This window comes from Syngnathus scovelli, chromosome 22 (assembly GCF_024217435.2).
Source record: "Syngnathus scovelli strain Florida chromosome 22, RoL_Ssco_1.2, whole genome shotgun sequence".
Classification (NCBI taxonomy): domain Eukaryota; kingdom Metazoa; phylum Chordata; class Actinopteri; order Syngnathiformes; family Syngnathidae; genus Syngnathus; species Syngnathus scovelli.
The window spans coordinates 6154928-6179876 of record NC_090868.1 but is presented as its reverse complement, the minus strand read 5'-3'; the positions used below and the strand labels follow the sequence as shown (position 1 = coordinate 6179876).

Sequence of the window (24949 nt, the reverse complement as noted above, 5' to 3'; positions counted from 1 at the left end):
TTTAAAACATATATGGTTTATTCTAAATTTCGAAAGGAATCTTGTTTCTCACTGGACAGCAAAACCGGAAAAGGAGAGACGAGTTTTGAGCGTAAGGAAGTGATGGAAGTCACGCTTCTTCAACACAGAAATGACTGAAAACTTTCTTGGCTTTGCCGCCTGTTCCACAGGCCTCGTCTACAAAAAAAAATAATAATAACTGTCCCGTAGGATGCACGTGACTATGCTACAGTATGAGTGTGAGAATATAATGCAGCTCTGGAGTGCGTGTTTTCTGCAAGCCATGTTTACTGTCAACTGAAGCTGAGCTGATTAACGGTAAAATTAAAACAATGTAATAGAACAAAAATGTGCTTGAGGTCCATGATCACCATCAGGAGGGAGTTGGGTCAAAGTGATGACACACACTTTCATACGCTCATTTACAAATGCACACTTCCTCTGTGGTGGTTGTGGTGGTGAAGAATAGCGAGTGTTGGGGACAGAACCCTCTCTACTTCTTCCTGTAGTTGCCCAGCTGGATGGCGGAGCGGTCAAAGACACAACGGAAGGTGATGGGCTGCACTTCCCAGTAGGGAACAGGATTGCTGAAGAGGCTGATGCCCGAGTACATGGCCTTCTTTGTATTGAAGCCGGGAGGGCAGAAGTCCTCTATTCCCACCGCACCAATCTTGTTGGCATGGAGGTAGACCACCTGCGGGAAGGGAGTGAATTAAGGCCTTCAAATTTAATAATTAATTGACAAATAATCGATTAGCACATTAATAAACTTTTAATAATTGAGTAATCATTTAGAATTGTCCAAATCCTCTAACAGTAATTATTTATTAACTTTTTTAGTCATTCATGAAAAAAAGCTTTTACTTTAATCAAAACAAGACATTTCTAAATGTCTGCTTTTACTTCTGTAAACAATAACCGCACCAGTAACTGAATCAGTTTGCTGTGTAAAAGATAATTTATTTAAACAATACATAATAAACAATAGTAAATGGGGAATTTGTTTTGTAATACACTGATGCAAAATAAAAATGTTCCGATTAATCGATGGAATAATTGTTAGAATAATCTAGAAATATTCGATAGAGACAGCACTGATAGTACTCGAGTTAATTAATTACAGTGTACAACCATTGTTTCCAGTTTATAATAATCACTCTAGATGACAAGCTAATCTGATCATAATGCTACACTGGAAACCAAGATGTACATGTAAACTACCAGGATAGTCAAGAAAACCGAGGCCAAGCAATCTAAATTTGGATCCCCTGAAAAAGAAAATGCTGACCAAGTTTCATGGCAATCAGTTGAGTTATTTTCGCCAAATCCTAACCACTCCAAAACGTTGCTGCTTGAGCACATAAATCAATTAAAACTCACAGAGGTATTGAGACACGCACAATTATATAACAATAGTAAAATATAATGAGCAATCTCACAAAGTGGATGGTTGCGAAATATTCCGACTCATTTCCAATGAATCCCGCAAAGAAACTGTTTCTCACGAGAGCCAGCCATTTTGGGGTCTCGCAAATTCTTGCGCAAATGGGGTGAAACATGCCATGATTGTCTTTTCAGAACATGAAACGCTTTAAAAGAGAGAAAACACACTTGGAAAAAAAATAGGACGTTAGTGGTCCTAACTGAATCCATGTGACGATGCTTTGATCAGAACAAACAAGCCATGTGTCATTGCTAATTAGCTGGAACCCAATCATTGTAATCACGAGTCTAACCTGGATATATTTGTGGTCGGGCAGGCCGGGGGGCACGGTGGTCAGGGCGTTGTTGTCAAGATGGAGCTCCCGCAGGTGGGGGACGTTCACCATGGTGCCGTTCTCCACCAGGCTGATCTCATTATGGCTCAGACCCAGCCTGTCGGGAACAAGTGACATCAGCACTTATCTCATTGTATTATTATCGTACAGAAGTAGTAGCCAGTGAGAATATTAGAACATGGAAACAGTCTTCTTGCACCTGTCCGCTGTCCCATTCCAACTTAAGTATGACAAAATGGAAAGTGAAACACATTCTATTGGTGCTGAAACAAAGCTCTCTTTGTTCATTCCCAATTTTCCACAGGTTATTTTATGTCCAAACCAATCATTTCGACAATCCCACAACTATCGCTTGCTTTGCCAATTTGTATTCAAGGAGATGAAGAGATTTGAAAAGGATGAGAAATCCCAAATCTATTGTAGTGTCAATCTTGAAGGAAGTGAGGCCCAAATATAGACTGCAAACTAAAAAGAAAGTCCATCAATTCTGGCAGACTAGATTGATGTATGTACGAGAGAAACAAAACATTTGTAATACTTGGCCAGCTGCTTGAGTCCCTTCATACTCTCAGCGGTGAGCTTGGAGATTTTGTTTCCATCCAGGTGAAGTTCTGAGAGTGAGCTCGGCAAACCTTTGCAGAAAAAAACAACACCGTGGAGACATCATTGCTGAAGCTGAAAAAAATCGTGTTAAATTAACAGAGTACCTTTGGGGATCTCCGTAATCTGAGTGTCCGCAATGCGAATATAGGAGACTCTCTTGAGGTCAGCGAAAGCGCCGGAATCGATCCCTGCGCTCTTCAGTGGGTTGGATCCCAGCTCTGAAATGAAAATTTAATCATGGGAAGTATGCGGACAATATGCATTCTCTGTGGAATACACAACGGACGTTTGCTGAATTTGATTTACCCATGACGATGACCTGGGACATTCCCTGGAAGGAGGCCTTCTTGATCTTGGTGATCTCATTCTCATGGATGCGTAGCTCCTGCAGACTCTTGGGCATGTTGGCTGGCATCTCCTTCAGATTATTCTTGGACAGGTAGAGGCGCTGCAGTTTGGTCAGTGGGTTGAGGGCCTTGGCGTGGATGCTGCTGATCTTGTTGTTCACCAAGATCAACGCCTGCAAATGGAAGAAAATTGGAAACTTCAACGAGTGCTCTGTTTCCAATCAGCACAATACTTCTGCATTGTAATTTGGAGGAATGACATAACCAGAGGACATGAATCAAGCCAGACCACAATGCTTTGCCAAGCCTATAACCATGTGTTCACACATCATAAAAAAAATATTTTCCAAGGCAGGTACCGCCTTGCACCATCCGACTCAATGTTTGGTCTTGTAAACACAAAATAAGCTAGTTAAAGTCCTTCCAGAATTCTGACATTTACATATCAAGTTTCTCAAAAATATTGTATTCCTCCAAGGTCATTGTAAACATTTCCATGACATACAGGGAGCTTATCAGTCGTCAGCACAAAGGGGGGGGGGGGGGGGGGGGCTGAGGGAGTGGCGGTACCAGAGGATTCGCCACTTTCATTGGAACTGGTGAATTCGTTAGTCGGTAGGTGTGTGGAAACCGAAAGACAGATCCGAGCTCCCTTACATGTAGCCCTTTGAGGTTCTTGAAGTCATTCTCCTTAATCTCAGTGATCTTGTTATTCTGCAGGTCGAGAAGGGTGGTGTCATCTGGGATGTCCTTGGGAACCTCCTTCAGACCTGGAAAAAAAAAATCCGGACACACCAAGTAAAATAATTCAAAATGTTTCTACATTTGAATGCTCACCAGGATTCAAAATTCTTACATCCCTCAATCACTTTTTGGATACATTTTTTGAGTCCACATAAGGTCCAAAAGGCTCAGTCCCAAGTGACCAAATAACATTCAATGTTCTCCGAGGCACACATGGCAGGAAATGGAACTGGAAACAAATTTCCTGAGCGACATACCTGCATGCCAACCTCAGGTTTTAGCATCACATGACGAGCCGCGGATGCCTCGCAAAACCGACACCTGCGTTCAAGATGAGAGATGTTTTGAAGGAGAGGCATCTGGCGGCTACAGCGTTTTGCCATCTGTGGCAACACGCAACGGGTTCATTTACATTTGAAGGGTGAATAAACCGATAATGTTTTCCAGGTCTGGTTTGAAGTTTGAGCTCCTCAGCCCATTCTAACAGATTTATTTCACATCAAACTTAAAAAATATTGCTGTAAAACAAAGGGTGCGGCCCAACTGGATATAGTAAACTTTACGCAACACTTGAAATCTGGTGGCCAATATTGTGTTGAGTATGACAAATCAGTAGGCGATTGTCGTCCAGGAAATGGATAAGAGAAGTACTGTAAGACTCGCCCCCATAGTTTTCCATCATCATGAATCACACCGCTTGATAGCGAAGCCGTTTAAATCACTTCTAATACGTTAAGCAGATTTCCTCACCAAGTCTGTGACAGTGGATCACGACAATGTGCAGTTTCTGTTTGATGAGTATTTGGTCAAGTACAAACTGTGCACTCAGCAAACAATGGCTCTGGATTGTTTGACATTAAACAATCAAATCCAGGTCCAGAAAGCTGAAACCCTGCCAAAGTTTGGTTTTTGCTTCTAATCAACCCAGGCTAATCAACTAGCTCCTGGGAGTTAGCTTGTTTACCTACCAGAAAGCATGCTAGCTCCTGTGTGTTAGCCTGTTTACCTGCCGGTTGATTAGAAGTACTTGTGGCTAAAGCAAAACTGGCAGGGTTCCTGGACCTGGATTTAACACCTCTGCATTAGAGGTGGCTCAGTACTCGCATTCCGTCCTAAAGACTTGTAAAAAAACACACACACACACACACATGAAGAGAATGGAAAAATAAGAAGTTTGCAAATTGAGTAATTTCCTTGTCAAGATAGTGACAAGATCTGGAATTTGTTACTCAGAAAATGTTCCACAGGGATGGGTTGATTGCAGAGTGAAAATCTTTCTACAGCATGTACGAGACAACATAAGGACCTTTAACTCGAGTAGCCCCGCCCCCAGGAAACCACTTGCGTCATTCCACTAATTTGGTCATAATGAAAGTCACCTGTCACCCTCGTGTTTGGTGTACCACTTTTAATGTCACATGTTTCTAATCAACGTACACGGACAAAGCCTCCTGGTGGCTCTCCACTTCCTGTTATTACCATCGCCACGACGACAGCCACAGTGTTTTCCTAACCCTTGCTAAGTGTCGTTTGAACCCAACTGGGTACTGCTACCGTGGATTTCATGTATAATGTTTATGTTGAGTATGTCAGTCGCCTGTGCGGCTTTAAAGAATCTAGCCATGGAGTACTGATGCAATGGAACACTGTTTGCCCATTATCAGAACATCTCAGTAAAGATAGTTGTTCTGCACTCGGTGTTTTACGATCACCCACCCAGTTTTTCCATGACTCTTCGCTTTACCCTGAAAGTGGAAGGAGCGCTTTTTCTTGTATATGCTGTACGTGAGCTTAGACAAACATGGAAGATAACGTTGGGGTAAACTGTTGTGACTGTGGAGTGTGAATGTGGTCTTTAAGTGGTCTCTTCGAAGAACATTTGGACTTCATTAACATTGGACTGTTCATCCATTCCAGGCCTATCAGTAACACAATTTCCACTCATCAGATTTAGACTGTGAAATGCTGCTGTTTAAGAACTGAAAATCCCTTGCGGTGTCGGGTGGATGGATCAATAACACCAGGAAATTTTACCCAACCTAGTGGTCTTACCGAGGTCAGAACACTGGACCACACGCAGGTGGCACTGGCAGCGGAATGGGCACTTGGGGCCTAAGGTTTCATCCACGTCTGTGGGCTCCTCGGGCAAAGCCGAGCCGGGTTCATCCTCCATCATGAAGTCTAGGAAGACAGATTGACGGAAGGGAAGTGCCCAGCAGGCGGTGACCAAGAGTAGAGAGAGACAGGCCGACCTCATGGTGCTGCTCGTGGAGTGGAACATGCAGAAAAAGGGACAAATGTCAATGGATTTCTTCACCTTGGAAATGAAATTGGATTATACTGTAGTTGTCCAGTAAATAAAACAGGTGAAGGGAGATGATGATGATGATGTTGAAGGTTAAAGCTAACAGGTGGTGTTTGAAGGCCATAGCAGGTTAAAAGCTTGGTTGTCATTGGACAAACTCGACCGGCTTGTCACTCAGAGGAGCAGACAAGATGTGTCATGAAGACTTTTTGTCATTGTGATGGAAATTATTTCAACTGAAGATTTTTTATCTCCTGTTTATTTGTGTTGTCATTCATTCTATTCATTTTTATACAAGACAATTCATCTGATGGCGCCGCGGATGGCTGCCACGGTGAGTCGCTCTCTGTTTCTTTGTCTTATTTTGTGTGTTTTCTGTGTCTTCTGCTGTCCATCCCGGATCACTTCTACTAGAGAAGCAGTGTTAAACATCGGTCAGTCTTCTTCTGGTATTTTCTCTCCTGTTCTCTCTGACTCAGACTGTTTGTCGGAGATTTTAGCCGGAGCGGCGGTGCTATACAAGCTAGCGCGACGGCGGCGACGCGGAAAACGAGCGGGAGCCCTCGTAAATCTGAGGCAGAGAGGGTTCCGTTCTGCCCTACCGTCAATTCATCTGGCGAATGTCCGCTCCCTGGCGAACAAGATGGACGAACTGCTGCTCCTCACTTCAAGGAACACGGACTTCAGCAGATCCGCCGCGCTGTCTTTTGTTGAGACGTGGCTTAGCGAACGAACCCCCCACCACGCCATGGAGTTAGCTGGGTTTCGGCTAACGCGTACAGATCGCAGCGCGGAGCTCTCCGGAAAATCAAAGGGAGGTGGTCTCTGTTTCTACATTAATGAACGTTGGTGTACCGATGTCATGGTGTTGAAAGAGTTTTGCAGCCCTCTCCTAGAAACACTTTTCATAAACTGCCGGCCGTTCTATTCACCACGGGAGTTCACCTCGATCGTCATGGCGGCTGTTTACATCCCACCACACGCACGTGCGAGTGAAGCCACGCAGATGCTGGCTGACCAGGTGACAGACATGGAGAAACTTCTACCAAATTCACTAATCATTGTTCTGGGTGATCTTAACAGGGCGAACCTCGCACACGAACTCCCCAGATACAGACAGCACATAACGTGTCCCACCAGAGGGGCACAGACACTGGACCACTGCTACACCGTAATTAAGGATGCATACCACTCTGTGGCTCGTGCAGCTTTAGGACTCTCGGACCACTGTCTAGTTCATCTTATCCCTGCCTACAGACAGAAACTAAAAACTTCTAAGCCTGTGGTGAGGACTGTCAGGAAGTGGACAGTGGAGTCAAGGCAGGACCTCCAAGCCTGCTTTGACTGCACCGATTGGAGTGTTTTTGAAGCTGCAAATTCAGACTTGCATGAACTCACTGACACTGTCACATCATACATCAGTTTTTGTGAGGATCTGTGTGTGCAGACTAAGACCTTCTGCACGTGCAACAACGACAAACCTTGGTTTACACCGAACCTTAGGAGGCTGCGCAAAGTCAAGGAGGAGGCCTACAGGAGCGGCGACCGGGACCTGTTCAAGCAGACCAGAAACACACTGAACCAAGAGGTCAGGAAAGCCAGGAGGTGTTACGGGGAGAGCCTGGAGAGACACATCTCTGCCAATCCTGATCCCTCAACAGCGTGGAAAGGCCTGCAGAGCATCACGGGCTTCAAGAAACGAACCCCCCGTCGTGTGGAGAGCCCAAGGCTCGCTGACCAGCTAAACAGGTTCTACTGCAGGTTTGATCGGTCCTCCCACACAACGGGACCTCCTGCAGCACAATCCACACAATCCACATACTCACCTCCCCCCACAACTGCTCTGTCCACACCTCCATCACCGTGGTCACCGACTCTCTCTCTTGCAGAGGCCGCGCCCGCACTCCAGATTCGCGAGGAGGAAGTGAGCCAGATGTTCCGGAGACAAAAGATCAGGAAGGCACCGGGCCCAGACGGCGTGTCACCTTCCTGCTTGAAAGTCTGCGCTGAGCAGCTGGCGCCCACCTTTGCACGGATCTTCAACCGTTCCCTGGAGCTGTGTGAGGTGCCCTCGTGCTTCAAGAGCTCCACCATCGTTCCAGTGGCCAAGAAGCCCGCCATCACAGGTATGAATGACTATAGACCTGTTGCACTGACATCTGTGGTCATGAAATCTTTCGAGAGATTAGTACTGAACCACCTGAAGGATGTCACGGGCCCCCTGCTGGACCCCCTCCAGTTTGCCTACCGGGCAAACAGGTCGGTGGATGATGCGGTCAACATGGGACTGCACTACATCCTGCAACACCTGGACACCCCAGGAAAGTACGCCAGGATCCTGTTTGTGGACTTCAGCTCGGCGTTCAACACCATCGCTCCTGACATCCTCCAACAGAAGCTCATCCAGCTTGCGGTGCCTGCCTCCACCTGTCAGTGGATCACCAGCTTCCTGACCAACAGGAGACAGCGTGTGAGGCTGGGGAGCATCACATCTGACACCCTGACCACCAACACTGGAGCCCCTCAGGGATGCGTCCTCTCCCCACTGCTCTTCTCCCTCTACACCAACGATTTCTCCGCAAGTGACTCTTCCGTGAAGCTCCTGAAGTATGCAGACGACACCACTCTCATCGGACTGATCCAGAACGGTGATGAGACTGCGTACAGACAGGAGGTGGAGCGGCTGGTCCACTGGTGCAGCCAAAACCACCTGGACCTGAACCCGCTCAAGACCGTGGAGATGACAGTGGACTTCAGGCGAGGCCCTTCACCACTTTCACCCCTCACTATCCGCAGTAATACTATTCTCTCATCAGACACCTTCAAGTTCCTGGGAACCACAATCTCCCGGGACCTGAAATGGACCGGCCACATAGACTCTGTCCGGAAGAAGGCCCAGCAGAGGCTGTACTTCCTGAGACAGCTCAAGAAGTTCAACCTGCCACGGGAGCTGCTGAAGACCTTCTACACTGCCATCATCCAGTCTGTCCTCTGCACCTCCATCACTGTCTGGTTTGGATCGGCCTCCAAACAAGACAAGCACAGACTGCAACGGACAATAAGGACTGCAGAAAAGATAATTGGAATCAACCTCCCATCTATCCAAGACTTGTACCTGTCCAGGACCAGGAAACGTGCAAGTAACATCTCAACAGACCCTTCGCACCCAGGTTGCAGCCTGTTTGAACTACTCCCCTCCGGACGCCGTTATAGAGCTCTGTACACTAAAACCAGCAGACACAGAGACAGCTTCTTCCCCCAGGCTGTCGCTCTGATGAACTCACACCACTCTTAGAGTCTCAGAGTCATTACTGTGCAATAACATCCCGCTTGCCACACCTTTTTTGTCTACACTGTTTGTACTATGTGTCCTCTCTGCATCCATTGCAGCCTGGTCATCCTAGAAGAGGGACCCTCCCATCTGTGGTCTCTTCTCAAGGTTTCTCATTTCCCCTAGCTGGAGTTTTGAGTTTTTCCTTGCCCTCTTGGGAGTTTAAGATCAGGGGGTGTTTGAGAATATCTTTCGTTCTTCACATGTCCTGAGTGTTGTTGTTAGTCACCTAAATGTTGAACAGAGGCTGTGATTTACCGAAGTCAAATTCCTTGTTTGGCACGCTCAAACATGGCGAATAAAAAATTCTTGAATCTTGAATCTTGAAATAGGGTTTGCGATATGTGGGGTGCGAACCGATTCAAGGACAGTTTTTTTGAACGATTTTATTTAATAAACATTACATATATGAGACATAAGAAGTTGATTCATTTATTCAGCACAGTAGTTGTGATTATTTTAACACTTAAAGCAATACCATGATGAAGACAACTTTAGTTGTCACAGAGTGATTAAAAGACGATAGAAGATACAACCACGCATTTACGGCTGTTTTAAAAAGAATTTCGATTGGCAAACAGAATAAACCGCCCCTGTGAATTTAAAAAAAATTTCATTCGGATTCAGCCTTGTTAATTTCGACTGAGGTATTTATATGGAGCTTTTTCATTCCGTTTGGGCATTCGGTTTCATTCAAAGCAGAATACATGTGAACGGGATTAAAAATTCCTGATTAAAAATTCCAATACATGCATGAGCAAAGTTTGTTAAATGCTCTCCAGTCAATATGATGTAATGCACAGCATTAAGACATTTTTGGTGATCTTATATAGCAAGACTTTGATGTGATGAATATGACCCCAGGGGGATTATAACATGATTTACGAATATGACATAATGAATCATATTGCAGTAAAAAAACGACATTATGAATTGCCATACTTTCTTAATTAAAAATGATACGTATAGTAAGACTTTATGGTATATTTTGTGCTATATTTTGATTTTCACCAACAATCAATAATGCATAGTTATGCAATAATTGGCTCATCTAAAATTGTAACAATTCGTCCAACAATACAACTAATGAGGTAATAAAAATATAAATTGTTTTCGACTGCCATTTTTTACAATTTGCCTGTTTCCAACCGCAACACACACTCGCTGACCTTTCGCAACGCAGTGACCCGTCAGTCTTCCTTCCATGCTTTGTAGTCTCTGTAAGCTCCCTAATGAAAGGGCACACATGAGCCACATGTGGCTAACAAATGATTTAGGGCAAGCGGGACGCAGAAACCGAGGCGTTTGCCACCGATTGACTGTTTATGCGCTTGTATAATCCGACGGCATCTTTACGGCGCTTGAAAGTGTGAATTTTGTCAATTCGAGATGAGGTTACATGGGGCCGCAGGGATGACAGTTTGACCCAAGCCATAATGATAACCCATGTCCAGCAAAAATGCCGCAATCCCAGTCTCCAATCACTTCCATGAAACTATAAAGGACCATCATTAGATTAGTAATCTTTTTAAAGAAAAGCCACATAGGTTTAAATTGCTTTGCTTGCTTGCCTTGTTTTCTAATGTTAGTTGCAACAAAGGCTTCTTGTCTGTGCTTCAAGAGATCCAGAGTACATGTTGTTCCACTTTCCTCACAGGCTGAGTCATCTTGGCCATGTCAAGCGCTCTTATCTCAAAAGAAGTACATATTCAGCAGAAAAACTAAAGACATCTTGTCTGCACACATGGTGGGCCAAGTTCTCTGCAAATGCCTTTAGGTTGTTTGTTTAGGGTGAGGTACTTCTTTGGAATTGTTCATTGTTGGGATTGTACGCACATCTGGCAGCACGCAACGACCTCGAGCATTTCTGTCGATGCGCGTGGAATAACAGCTTTCACCGTTAATTAGTCGACCGTGTCTATCGCTTCTGACCCATGACGTCTGCGCACCCCCGTCCACCATTTTGTCCCCGTAAAGATTTCGTCACCCTTCTGCAAGACAGCCAGTTTTCCATTGCAGCTAATCCCGACTGTAAAACAAGAGTGCTGCAGGATCTGACACTTGGTTCGTTTGTCTTTTTAGGCCACGCACCATCTCCCCCAAAAATCCACAGAGCTATTTTGTTTGATGTTTCTGTTTGATTTGATAAAACATGGAGTCTTTTTCAGTAGGGGAGTGTAGGGTGCGTCAACTGTCAGGATGTTGGTCAAAATGTGCTCTTTACATTTTCATTGATCTCAAGTTCAACTAGCTTTTTTAAATCATGCTTTTTTTTGTGTGTGGGGTGGGGCAACCAAGTTCAAAAGCAGAAATGGTGCATCCCCTCCCAAGAAAACAGCGTGAAAAGGGTTGCTTAACAATTTTATTGATATAAAACATTGTTTAGTTTGTTCCAATTATTTTTTTTGCTTTTATGAAATTATATTTTTTGAAAGCGAACCTCCGCACACCTGATTCCCCCAAAAACTGTATTCATTGGCAGTAGCTCAGTTTATTTAGGTTTGTGTGGCTAGACATGAGGCCTTTATTGATTTATTGGCTTCGTAACTCCACACACTGCAGATGTTGTAATTTGATACCCCCCACCCCCATAAACATTTCCTAAAAAATTAGCGAGGGGGTGCACCAATTCGGTCACGATTTTGAAGCGGGTACTTAACACTCCCAATCATATAGAACTTTTAACGACTGTTTTTGGTTTTACTGATAAATATCTGGCACCATCTAACATAATAACATAGATGGCGCACCACGTTGGAAAACTTATCATTTTTGATTATGTAAACAAAAGAGATAAACTTACTCAACGTTGCACTTTTAATCTGATGCACCCCCTGGAAGGTGTGCACCCACCCCGAAGGATTACAGTCTGGGAATCCCATTTTTTTGGTCCGCTGCCTTTTATGTGCTCCAAATTGTACTGTGTGATGGCGGTGCACCAGATTACACATTTCCATGGTGGTTTTTTTTTTCCTACAAGCAATCATGCAAAAAAATAGGGAGGGGTGCGCCATCTCTGTCAGGATGGCTTCAAATGTATCAAAACAGGCTGGCAGGATTCATAATATCACTAAGTTAAACTTTGTGAAACAGCACGTGGCTTATCATTATTTTTTAAGGTCACTCCATCTTTAGGTTGAGTGCAACCATGATACTCAGCCGACCTTGAATGCTGCATTTTGCATTTGAACTATATAATGCCTCCTCTTTCTTGCCTTGAATGAGCTAGAACAACATGAAACGACCTGCTAGACTGCAGGTCTTGTGGAGAATCCGCTGATAGCAGGACACGTGTCAAAACGTGCCACAACAAGCCTCTACCCTTAACACTTCTTATCAGGATCTCAAAGAAAAATTTTGTTTTCTCCCCCGCTTTAAAAAAAAACAAAAAAAACTGTTTATGTTTTGTTTCTCATCCAGTGAGCAAGGATATTTTCACAGAGATGATTGCTGATCATTTTTCACGGCATTCCTTTTTAAATAGGGTTGTAATATTTCCCAGCTGTGGCTTTATGTGTGTATGTGTGGCAGGTACTGCAGGGACTTACCATCGGGAGGATTTAGCTTTTTTTAAACATGCTTTTTGGTTGAGTCATCACAAGTTCTAAAACGTCCACCTAATCTTTCAAGTGGTTAGCTATTAGCCAAACCATACAGTGTTATGCACCCCTTTAAAAAGCCCCACCTCAAAACTGGCACTGCCCCTCAATTCTATATGTAACTAAAAAAATCCAACAGCCAGTTTAAAAGCATCGTGAAAGATTTTTTTTCTGGCTTAAAAAAAACATTATACTACATTATTTGATATAGATCCAACACAGAGTACATACAGAGCCAGTATCGGCGATAATGGTACCAATATTGATTTTCTTGATACTCAATGTAGACTTTTGTCTTCAGGGTGCTTCTGAGGTATTAAAAACTTATACTGATTCAATCCTGAGTACATGAAAGACTATCAGCGATATCGGTATAATTTTTTTTATGATTAAGGAGTGATAAAACCAAGCCATTATCTTAAGGATACTGCATGATTTGGTATCATTACCATAAGAAGTAAATCCCAATATTCTTTTGAATAGATAAGGTCAACACATCATCAATTGGTGAAATCAGAGTGAATTTAAACTGGTATCGATCAATACCGATGTTCGGGTACCTGGGGTGGTGATGTTTCTGAATTTGGCATCTATACTGGAAATGATCTATATGTTCTACATAATTGATATTTTAACGTGACCAACAAACTGAGGCGTCCTCCAAGTCAGTCCCATCCCCCCTTCATGGCAGAAAACGTGGCCCCGGCACTCCTAATGAATCCCAGACAGGAAGCAGAGCTGGCGCACGTGATTTTCCACTTCATTCGCTTTTGTGTCATTTTCCCAGTTTACATTTGACTTTTAACAAGACTGAAGGAGGCCATACTGTCCTTTCGTTGATGCTGTTTCCAAGGTCATGGGACATTTAAATCACGTGTCCCTTTTGACCCCCACTTCCAAGCCCCAAGCCTCCTCATCCTCCTCCCACATGGTTGTGATGAAAGTTTCTGGAAATGTTCCCGACGACGGATTTCTGACCTATCGGGGATTTCACAAGAGAGAACATGTGCAAACACTCAAGAGTGGCTAAATAAGACTCCCTTTATAGGACAATAGATCGAATAATTATTGGGATTTTTTTCGACCATGTTTCTGCCCCCACCAAATTCCATCCACCCGTCGCTTTTGGTATGTTCCTCTTCTCTGTTTGATCCTCCTAAGCAGAAAGACATGTGCAACTCACATTGTTCTTTAACTTTTGGATTCCAGATGGAAAAGAAGAGCCCAAGATCTCGTCTGCAAAAACCTTCCATTCACTCGTCTGCTTTAAATGTTAAACATCTGCTTGGCTCCATGCTGATTGTCCTCCAAGCCCAGATTTTCATCACTTTTGTCTGTTTTTTTTTTTTCTTCCACTGCAGCTGAGTCCTATTAGTTCTTTTGCTGCTGGCAAAGAGGATGTAATGAGTTAGCTGAGCCCTTGCAATGATAGAGGATGGAAGCTGTACAATTACAGAATTAATGGCAGGTACAAGTTTTTTTTTTTCTCATCAAAGCCTTTAAACTGGCCCTGGAGCAATTTGGCTTCTACAGCGAAGCAGTGGGTTGGAGGAGCAATTATTATTTTTTTGACAGATAAGAGGTTTGCTGGTGGAAAAACAAGCCATTATTAATATTAATGGAGTGAATCATCAGTGAGAAATGCTTTTCCTCATTTATGCAGCAAATCCAAACATTTTTCCAACACTAATGACAACAGGCGCCCTTCCCCCGGAGTCCAGTTCTCTCTGTGTAAACACAGAAACATTAGATTTTCAAGTCGTCGACACCCAGGAATGCAGGAGGTTCCACATGGGCTCCATCTAAACAATCAATCGGCCAAGTGTCAAAACAGTCCACTTGGCTACGAGAAAGGATGAATTGGATGGAATAATAGGCCAAAAGGGGGGTAGAGTGAGGGGCCAGCATCAACAGGCACCTACCACACCCCCTTTACCCGTGCCTGAGTAGAATTTCAAGTGGGATTCAGAAAAGCTTGCAAAGACATAGACGAAAACTCGACATGAAATAACATCATCTAAAAAACTTTCCCATTACTTTTCAACACTTTTTCCCCCACAATTCCCATCATTCTCCCTAAAAAGTAAAAAGGATGCCATAACCAACCTGTTCCCGTGAGAAGCAGAAGGTAAAGAGCAGACGCTGGAACTCCCCGAAAAAAAAAAATCCAGGCGAGTTTGTTTTTTCGGGGGTGGGGGGATGAGACAGCGAAAAAGCGGCTGCTCGGGCCTTTGGGGTAATTGGACTCGGGAGCGCTCGACAGCGGAGATCAAGCAGGTGTGCTCTGTCACAATAAGGGGAGGGGAGAGAGACACGGAGAGAGGAGAGAGAGAGGAGAAAGCAAGAGGAGGGGAGGGCAAAGACCCGAAACAATTGGTGGAGCCCGGGCAGTGAAAACAGCTGGAAAGCGAAGACGAAGGAGAGGAAGGAGGGGAAGAAAGGGAGAGTTGAGCAGTGATTCAGCTGGCAGCCACTGAGACATCTGGTAATGATAGGGAGGACTTGAAAACTCCTTTGCTTCATTCTCATTAACACACTCCTGCCTAATTTATTCCCATTATACAACCTATTTAGAACAACCATCATCAGGGTTACAATCCACAGAAGTCAAGAAGGAGACATCCTGTGCTCCATATCTAATGACTTGATTCATCAAATGCTAGTTTTGCTGGTGTCACTACCAGCAAAAGAATAACAAAAGCAGCCAAGATTCAAAAAGACAACATTTTGGTTACTAGGCAACCTGAGCCACAGCAAGACCAGCAACCTGGTAGCTGTGGCTTAGTTCAAAGAGCGACTTGTTTAGTGACCAAAGTTTGTCTTGTTTTGCTTTTCGCTGGTCTTGCGAGTGACACCCGCAAGACTAGCACGAAAACCCGACAAAAACCTAACAAAACTATACTGGTCCATACATGTTTGTTTTTTTCCAACAGGGTTGGTATCACTTTCTAGAACTCAAAATTTAACCCCCGAAGCCAGTTTTACATAATTAGAAATTTGGCAGCTGTGTCTATCATGGGTAGACCCACAAAAAAATCCACAAGTAGCTATACTTGAAATGGCACAGGAAGTCTTTTAAACAGCCAGTTCAGCTCAGCAGCACATACTAGTATTTTTTTTAATTCAGCCCCTGAAGCCAGTAACACATAGTAATGTGAAATTACTGTACTGATCATGAAAAAGTCTCAATAAGTCATGACCGAAAACACACAAGAAGTCTCCCATTTTGGCTGAAGCGACTATTTTAGGATCATTTTGTCATTTCTGTGAGTCTTCAAAAGTGGATTCTGCTTAGATCAATCGATTTCTTCCAAGTTTTTTTTTTTATTTGCGTTGAGGATCATTCCAAGGGCTCAGACACACACACACACACACACACACACACACAGATACACAAACACACACACAGGCACGCACAAGGCAAAGGGCAGACCACACACACATCAAATGTATTGAAGGGATCCATCTTCACTCATTTGACACGAGACAATAACTGAAGCAAAGCCCAGTTCGTCGCCTGAGGCTGAATTTTTAGCTTTAAAGTTCAGTTTGAGCCCACTGGAGGGAGGAAATGAAGTATTGGAACAAGATTATTTGGGAAATAATAATATCACGTAAGGAAGGTTTTGTTTTTATCTGTCAATCCTTGGCACATAATGGAAGGTGGATCAGACAATGAGAAGGGAATGCTTTTTGTTGGGGATTTTTTTTTGGTCTTATATGTTTGGAATGCTTTTGTTGGCCATACGGCTATAACTATAAAGTATACGAGAGATTGTTTCCACATGTAGGACACAACCAGGACTTTAAGCCAAATTCACTATAAATTTGTCCCGCAAAGTGAGTTTCACTAGCAACATGACTTTTGGTAGACACCCCACAAAAAATCTAGAGAAACTAGGCCTGAAAAGACAAAGGAAGGCTTCCATTTTGGATTACAGTTGCCATTTTGACTCAGGGGCACCCTTGAGAATATTTTTAAATTCATCTCCTAAAGTCAGCTTCACTGAGCAACCTGAAATTTGGTGGACATTTGACCAACACAAAATTCTCAAGAATGCCACGCCCACAAAAATACACTAAGTCTGTCATTTTGGTTAGAATCAATCAATTTAGTAATTTCCAGGATTTCTGCTAAAACAAATTCCTCTTCTGTTCCATTGTTACAAAATTTGAACCACCTTGTATCAAACAGACATGCGTCACAAAATTCTGAATCATTCAAGATTTTGTCATTGAGTGCGGGTGGAGTGTGGCGTCAAAGTTTGATGACTCACCATAAAAGTACATCTGCTTCACAAGGTCATAGTTTGACCAGAGTTTGGAAATCAACCTTGGAAGCAAATTTCACTTAACATATTTGACCCATCACAAAAAAGTCTCAGTTAGCCTACCAATTTGCTTTGAAGCGGCCATTTTAGGCTAGAAAGAAATAAGAAATGGAGGCTATGAGTGAGAGCTTATTTGCTCAGAAATGTTTTTCGATTGAGGGGAAAGGTCACCAGAAGCTAAATTTTTCCACAAATCACAGCGGATTCATCTTGAGCACATAAGCTGTATTGATGTGTTGACTCAAGCATTTTCTCTTCAATACATTGCGGATTGCACCTGAATTGACAATAAGCCACCGATTTGAAAATCAAATTGTTTACTTCGGTCACTGTTTCCACCATTATTCCTCCACAGGCCAGATCCCCGCCTATTTTTTTTATATTCATACTAGCGGAAATATTTCAAGAATTAGAGTTGGGGGCGTGCAAGTAAATCCCAGACTGGACGGGTTGTTAAGTTCTTTCGCAGGAGCAGGAGCAAAGTTGTCCCCATTTTCTGACCGGCTGTATCTTGGCTAATGGAATAAACAGATCACTCAAACACACACACACACACACACACACGGGTGCGCACACTTGCACGGGGCCCTGTGGGAAATGACCTCTGTGGGCCGAGCAAACGAATATGGCCGTTGACGCGTATTCATGTGATAATGATGCTTCACCGGAGGAAGTTTGCTTCAATGTTTGCACTGTTTTCTTTCGTAACACACACACGCACGCACGCACGCGTGAGAACACACACAAACACTCTCCCACTGGTCTCTCATTAGGGCAAAGTAACGTCCATTCACTGCAATTAGTGGCTCATTTAAAGCCATTTTACGCCCATTTGAATTTCTGACTAAGACAAGGTAGAAAAAGTTGTTACTCTGCACTTGAGTAGACGTACAGATACTTGACTTGAGTGAAACTAGAAGTACTGATTCTATTTAAAATTTCATTACAGAAAACTATAGATATGCTTCTTCTGGCGAGCGTCCCTTGGCCATTACGGGCTAGTATAACAAAATCATAAATAACAGAAGAATTTCACATTTAAGTGAGTCGGTATGATGCAGTAATATATATAAAAAACAAATCCTGTGAGTACTGTTATAATGTCTGTCTTGTGTCTTCAAGATGGCGGCGCATGCACACGCAACGGCCACTCTCTGTCCCGTTCGGTGTTTTGTGAGTGTTTACTGCGTGTTTGTCCAGCAGTTTTGTGTGTGTTCGTCTCGTGTGATACGTCGTGCTACTAGTGCGGCGGGCATGTTCTGCTCAACATCGGCGTAAGTGGGTTTTACGGCGTTCTGGACTTTGGTGCGGAGAGATTAAGGGCGCTCAGACTGCTTCGTCATGGAGCGACGCCGGACTGGCCTGCTCTTCCTCCCCCGGTTGGACTGCGTCGTGAGCTCGGACTGCTCCATCCTGGAGCATTGTTGGGATGCGTCGGCAGCGGATCTGCGAGGCAGCGGAAGAGGGGCCAGCGCGGAGACGTCGGGCTAGGCTTGCGGCCAACCCAGCTCGCCCAGCCGTGCCTTCCATTCTCCTGGCGTACGTTCGTTCGCGGGACGACAAGATGGGTTGCGTTCGCCTGATAGGATCCACGAACCGGACAGTGCGTGCCTGTTGCGTGCTCGTGTTCACAGTGGCCTGGTTGACTGTCATCTTACCGGACTCTGCTGTGCATCGGGAGCGGCTAGCGTGCTATCACGCTTATTGTTCATTGATGTTGACTTCTTGTGTTATTTTTCCTGTGTTGTTTACTTGTATGTGCGTTGTAAACTCTGTCTTGTCACCCTGGGATAGTGAGAAACGTAATTTCGATCTCTTTGTGTGTCTTGACATGCGGAGGAATTGACAATAAAGGAGACTTTGACTTTGACTTTTGACTTTGATTTTCCACATGTACAACAATGCTAGTTTCGTTAGCTAGCCAATGACGTTTGACATTGTGTGTTAGCATTAAGCGAGTGGATTTTCACATTTAAGTGACTCGGTATGATGCAGTAATATATAAAAACAATTAATTCCTATGAGTACTATCATAATGTCTGTCTTGTGTTATTTTCCACATGTACAACAATGCTAGTTTCGTTAGCCAGCCAATGACATTTGACATTGTGTGTTAGCATTAACCTAAAGTGGGCTTTCGTAAGTTACTATGTGGTTTCTGTTTTGCTATCTGTTGCTTGTTTTGAAGTTACCTGACTTCATTCAATTGGAGCAAAATAACCATATGCTGCTTCACCAAAATATTCTCGTCCGTTTTGATGAATGCTTCAGTTTACCCTCACTGTGGGGGACTCTCGCTTCCAAGTCTGTGCCGTCTCCTGGGTAACCGGCCTTGGGAACATTTCCGTCGTGGCACAAGAGGAATATGTTAATGTCGGCAAACACAGCTGCCTGCCAGGCTGCCAGCCTGCCAGCTTGCCCGACAACTCAATTAATTGTGATTTGCTGGATTTACAAGTTATTACACCAAAGAGCTTTAGTGGAATAACAGAAGAATCAAATCGTAGGCCAAACACGGGTGGCTGCAAGCTAATATTACGAGCGTTGCAGCGCCAGTTTAATACTATTACGACGCATTTTTTCCAACTGGGAAGCGGGGTCAACGTCTTGATTAGAAGAAAGGTGGCGATTCAGAGTGGATGGAAAAAGTATACTTTAATGAAGTCGGCGCTTTATGTTTAGAAATAAGGCAGGTAAGATAGTTTGATAGTTTAAATTTTATTATTTAATCAATATTTTAATTAAGATTTGGTAACCCAGTAGTTATCGATTTTCGTTTCTTTATCATGTAATGTTTATATAATAACATTTATGAATAAAATAAATGTGTATTTTATTGCTTTAAAAACATAAATTAAAAAATGAGTGCAATAAAATGCATTATTTTAACATAATATTTTGTAAACTGTTTTTTAAATACACTTTAATGAATGGAGAGAAACAAGTGTGTAGCATCACAATGATGTCCATTTAATATTTTTACATGTTTTGGATTTCAATCTCTTAATTAAATCATTCATATCATTAATTATGATTACATAATTATTTAAATTAATTATGATTACAATTGAATAAGTCATTCATTTAATTTGAGTGTTTGATTAATATATATATATATATATATATATATATATATATATATATATATATATATATATATATAATAGTTTTAATATGCCAAAGTAAACTGAACAAAATCACTGTGTGCGAGCTCATTTTTATCCCATCCGTCATTCCTTTCTCTTTGCCAGAATCTTCTGCCATAAATCTGCATTCGCAACAAGTGTTTAATGGTTACCGAGGAGCTGAAATGGATCCTACGTATCTTCCCCATTGGCCGGGCTTCCCTATCTTTCCATCGTGACGGACTTCACTTTTGATTGGCTCACTAGTAAGTTGAATGGCCAAGAGGTTTTGCCAACTAAGCGCAACTCTCTCCCAGAATTGTTTTTTTATTTCAGGCGCCAAGATTTTAAGTGAAAATAAAATGCTTTGAAAGTCATATGGACATTTTTCCCCCCTCCAGCTACTCGGTAAATGTCGTCCCAACAAAATGAATCTCAGAGAGAGTAAAACCACGTACGAACCCAACAAACGTCTTGTAATAACATTGCACCAACTCAACCGATTTGAAAGCTTTTTAATAGCAAAGCGAACATCTTGTTCGAGACAATATAGCTTTCACAGTCCCAAAGCACACAGAAAATCGACAATGTGGAGCAGGGGTATCAAACAAATTTTTTTCGCGGGGCGCATTGTAGTCATAGCTTCTTTCGGAGGGCCATTATGACTGTCAACCCAAATAAATGTAGGAGCATCTCATATTATATATACAGTAAAAGCTACAAAACAAACTGACAAATAACTCGTTTTCAAATCAGACAGTGTACGCTTGTCCGTTGATTGTTTTGAAATTCAAAGGTGAACAAATTTACGACCATCATGGACCATGAACCTATACAAGGTTTTAAAATCACTAGAGCACCTGTAGTTATTGATTTACGACCAAAGTATTTCGGATTTTAGTTTCTCTTACAGGTCTAGTGAATAAAATCTAACCATAGAGGATATTTTATCATATTAATCAAACAAAAAAAATTTCATTTGTGAGGGTTCATAGTCTTCTTTAAGTTAACTATTTTAAACAATTATTTTAGTCAGATAGGGAAGATTTTACCTGCTTTACATGTTTCGGCTACTCCCTATAGCAGGTGTGTCAAACTCATTTTTTTCGTGGGCCGCATTGTAGTCATAGCTTCTTTCGGAGGGCCATTATGACTGTCAACCCAAATAAATGTATGAGCACCTCATATTATAAACAGTAAAAGCTACAAAACAAACTGACAAATGAGTCGTTTTCAAATCAGACGAGTAAAAACTGGTCAATTATTAAAAAAAAGATATTAAAAGTGAAGACAATTTGCAATTCTAGTAATGACACACGAATTTGATGCACAATTTGTCTTTGCGGGCCACATAAAATGATGTGGCGGGCCGTATCTGGCCCCCGGGCCTTCAGTTTGACACCTGTGATGTGGAGGAAATGACAGTGTATCGCATCTGCATCCAATCATATTTCTGCAAAGTGTTGCCACTCACATTTCCCACGGGGCAGGGCATACTGAGTTGATATAATATGTGCTGTGTGCGTGTTTAGGCATTCAAGATTCCTTTTGTGTGTTTTTAAATTAGATTTAATTGTTGTGATTGATTGTAATCTTGGTGTCAAAAGGTTTGTTAGTTTAACATGTCCTGCCTTGAAATTACACCAGATGACACCCACGGTTAAATTAGACATGACTTTCTTGGTTTTCTTTTGGCATGTTTGATAAATATTTGTATACGCATTACTTGTGCGTGTTCAGACGTTGTATTAATGGAATCTGGACAATAACATGACAGGACACATTCAGAGCCAGTCAGTGATTTTTTTTCTTTCTTTTAATTAGCCTTCAGGGATCATGTATGTCACTCAAAAAGGCTCGAGCAATCACATGCATGGATCACACGCACTTTGAGGGGCTATACGGTTAATTCATGAATAATTTATTATTATTATTATTATTATTATTATTATATGAATGAAGTGTAGTATCTCCAGAATATTTGGGTATTTTTTAATAAATTATTTTTTGTAGTTTGGTTTGATATTTAGCTCTAATATGAGATTTGTTGAAATTCAGTTTTGAAAATATAAAGAAACAATTTTTTTTTTTTTATTTGAATTTGTATGCATTTCAAAATATTGTAAGTTAGTTTTTACTTTCTTCTCATTTTGTATCAATATATTTGTGATTTTCATTAAAACTTAATAACCACGTAATTTAAATACCGTATTTGCCGGTGTACAGGTCGACTCGGTGTATAAGTCGACCCCCTAAAATTCGACGGAAATTTACGATTTTATGATATATCCTTTGTATAAGTCGAGCTCAATTGTTGCATTATATTAAACTTCAAAATTCAATATGCGAAATTTATTGACGAAATGTGTTCAAATTCCGGGAGGCCGTGCGCATGCGGCTGTTTATAAGCACCGCGGAGGAGATCGCGGCCGGCGAGCTCGCGCACGCCGCCCGGCACCAACGGGAGGCCGGAAATAGCTCCAAGCCGAGCGGATTGGCACTTTATAAGCACCGCGGAGGAGATCGCGGCGCCTCATTTGACTTCCAGCGGCCGGCGAGCTCGCGCACGCCGCCCGGCACCAACGGGAGGCCGGAAATAGCTCCAAGCCGAGCGGATCGGCACTTTATAAGCACCGCGGAGGAGATAGCGGCGCCTCATTGGACTTCCAGCGGCCGGCGAGCTCACGCACCCGCCCGGCACATCCGGGAGGCCGTGCGCACGCGCCAAGTGGCCGAAAATAGCCCCCGCCGAGCGGATCGGCACCGCGGAGGAGATCGCGGCGCCTCATTGGACTTCCAGCGGCCGGCGAGCTCGCGCACCCGCCCGGCACATCCGGGAGGCCGTGCGCACGCGCCAAGTGGCCGAAAATAGCCCCCGCCGAGCGGATCGGCTGTTTATAAGCACTGCGTAGGAGATCGCGGCGCCTCATTGGACTTCCAGCGGCCGGCGAGCTCGCGCACCCGCCCGGCACATCCGGGAGGCCGTGCGCACGCGCCAAGTGGCCGAAAATACCCCCCCCCCCCCCGAGCGGATCGGCTGTTTATAAGCACCGCGGAGGAGATCGCGGAGCCTCATTCGACTTCCAGCGGCCGGCGAGCTCGCGCACCCGCCCGGCACATCCGGGAGGCCGTGCGCACGCGCCAAGTGGCCGAAAATAGCCCCCGCCGAGCGGATCGGCTGTTTATAAGCACCGCAGAGGAGATCGCGGCCGGCGAGCTCGCGCACGCCGCCCGGCACCAACGGGAGGCTGGAAATAGCTCCAAGCCGAGCGGATCGGCACTTTATAAGCACTGTGCAGGAGATCGCGGCGCCTCATTCGACTTCCAGCGGGCCGCGTACTCGCGCACGCCGCCCGGTTCAAATTTTCTAAGTGCAACGCACAATGAGATGCATGAGAAACGGCCTTGGTTACCATCACATTTGAAGCGATGAATACGAAGTTAAATTTTATGACTCGGTGTATAAGTCGAGGTCGATTTTTTTCGGTCGATTTTGGATCGAAAAAGGTCGACCAATACACCGGCAAATACGGTACATTTTATTTGATATTTAATTTGTCTTGTTTATTTTTTCACATTATTTCTTCAACTTACACCACCAAATTTTGATTTAAAACAAACAGTTCTCTACCTTTACTAATAAAATCAACAAGTAGACAAATACCATGACTGTCACGGTCGGGTGTAGCATGGAGCAGGACGACCAAGTGCAGCTTGGACCAGGGTTTATTGAAGCAACTCAAAAGGCAAACTGACATGACTTAACAAACAATAACTTGACTGACTGACCGGGACGTGAAACAAGAAGACAGCAGGACATGACGACATCAAGACAGTACGCCAACACCGAACGACAGCAACCAAAACCAAAACCAACCAATACCAATCCCAATGATCCGACAGGGAGTGAGGGGCAGACAGGACTTTTATACACGACAGGTAACGAGAGGCAGGTGGGAACAATCACACTGATCATGGGCACACAGGAGGGGAGGGGCGAGCACACAGACAGAAACCAAGACAACAGACACATAATGGAGCAGTTGGGGACGAGACGTGACAGAACCCCCCCCCCCTCCACAAGGGACGTCTCCCGACGTCCCAAAAAAAAAAAACTAGGGGAACCAAACCGCACTCGGGCGGCGACTTGGGGAACCGAACCGCACTCGGGCGGCGACTTGGGGAACCGAACCGCACCGCACTCGGGCGGCGACTTGGGGAACCGAACCGCACCGCACTCGGGCGGCGACTTGGGGAACCGCACCGCACTCGGGCGGCAACTTGGGGAACCGAACCGCACTCGGGCGGCGACTTGGGGAACCGAACCGCACTCGGGCGGCGACTTGGGGAACCGAACCGCACTCGGGCGGCGACTTGGGGAACCGAACCGCACTGCACTCGGGCGGCGACTTGGGGAACCGAACCGCACCGCACTCGGGCGGCGACTTGGGGAACCGAACCGCACTCGGGCGGCGACTTGGGGGACAGAACCGCACTCGGGCGGCGACTTGAGGGACAGAACCGCACTCGGGCGGCCACTTTGGGGACAGAACCGCACTCGGGCGGCGACTTCGGGGACAGATCCGCACTCGGGCGGCGACTGCGGGGACAGATCCGCACTCGGGCGGCGACTGCGGGGACAGATCCGCACTCGGGCGGCGACTGCGGGGACAGATCCGCACTCTGGCGGTGACCTAGGGGACAGAACCGCACTCTGGCGGTGACCTAGGGGACAGAACCGCACTCCGGCGGCGACTGCGGGGACAGATCCGCACTCTGGCGGTGA

General features: G+C 44.3%; 1 protein-coding gene across 1 annotated transcript; it reads right to left on the bottom strand.

Moving 5' to 3' along the window:
* On the bottom strand, positions 1-15006 carry dcn (decorin). The gene is made up of 8 exons (XM_049760624.1): positions 14814-15006; positions 5525-5733; positions 3386-3498; positions 2688-2901; positions 2486-2599; positions 2317-2410; positions 1737-1875; positions 1-694 (listed from the first exon to the last, which is right to left on the bottom strand). The coding sequence occupies exons 2-8, from the start codon at positions 5727-5729 to the stop codon at positions 494-496; spliced, it is 1080 nt and encodes a 359-aa protein (XP_049616581.1). The 5' UTR covers positions 5730-5733; positions 14814-15006; the 3' UTR covers positions 1-493.
* Positions 15007-24949: the final 9943 nt, after the last annotated feature.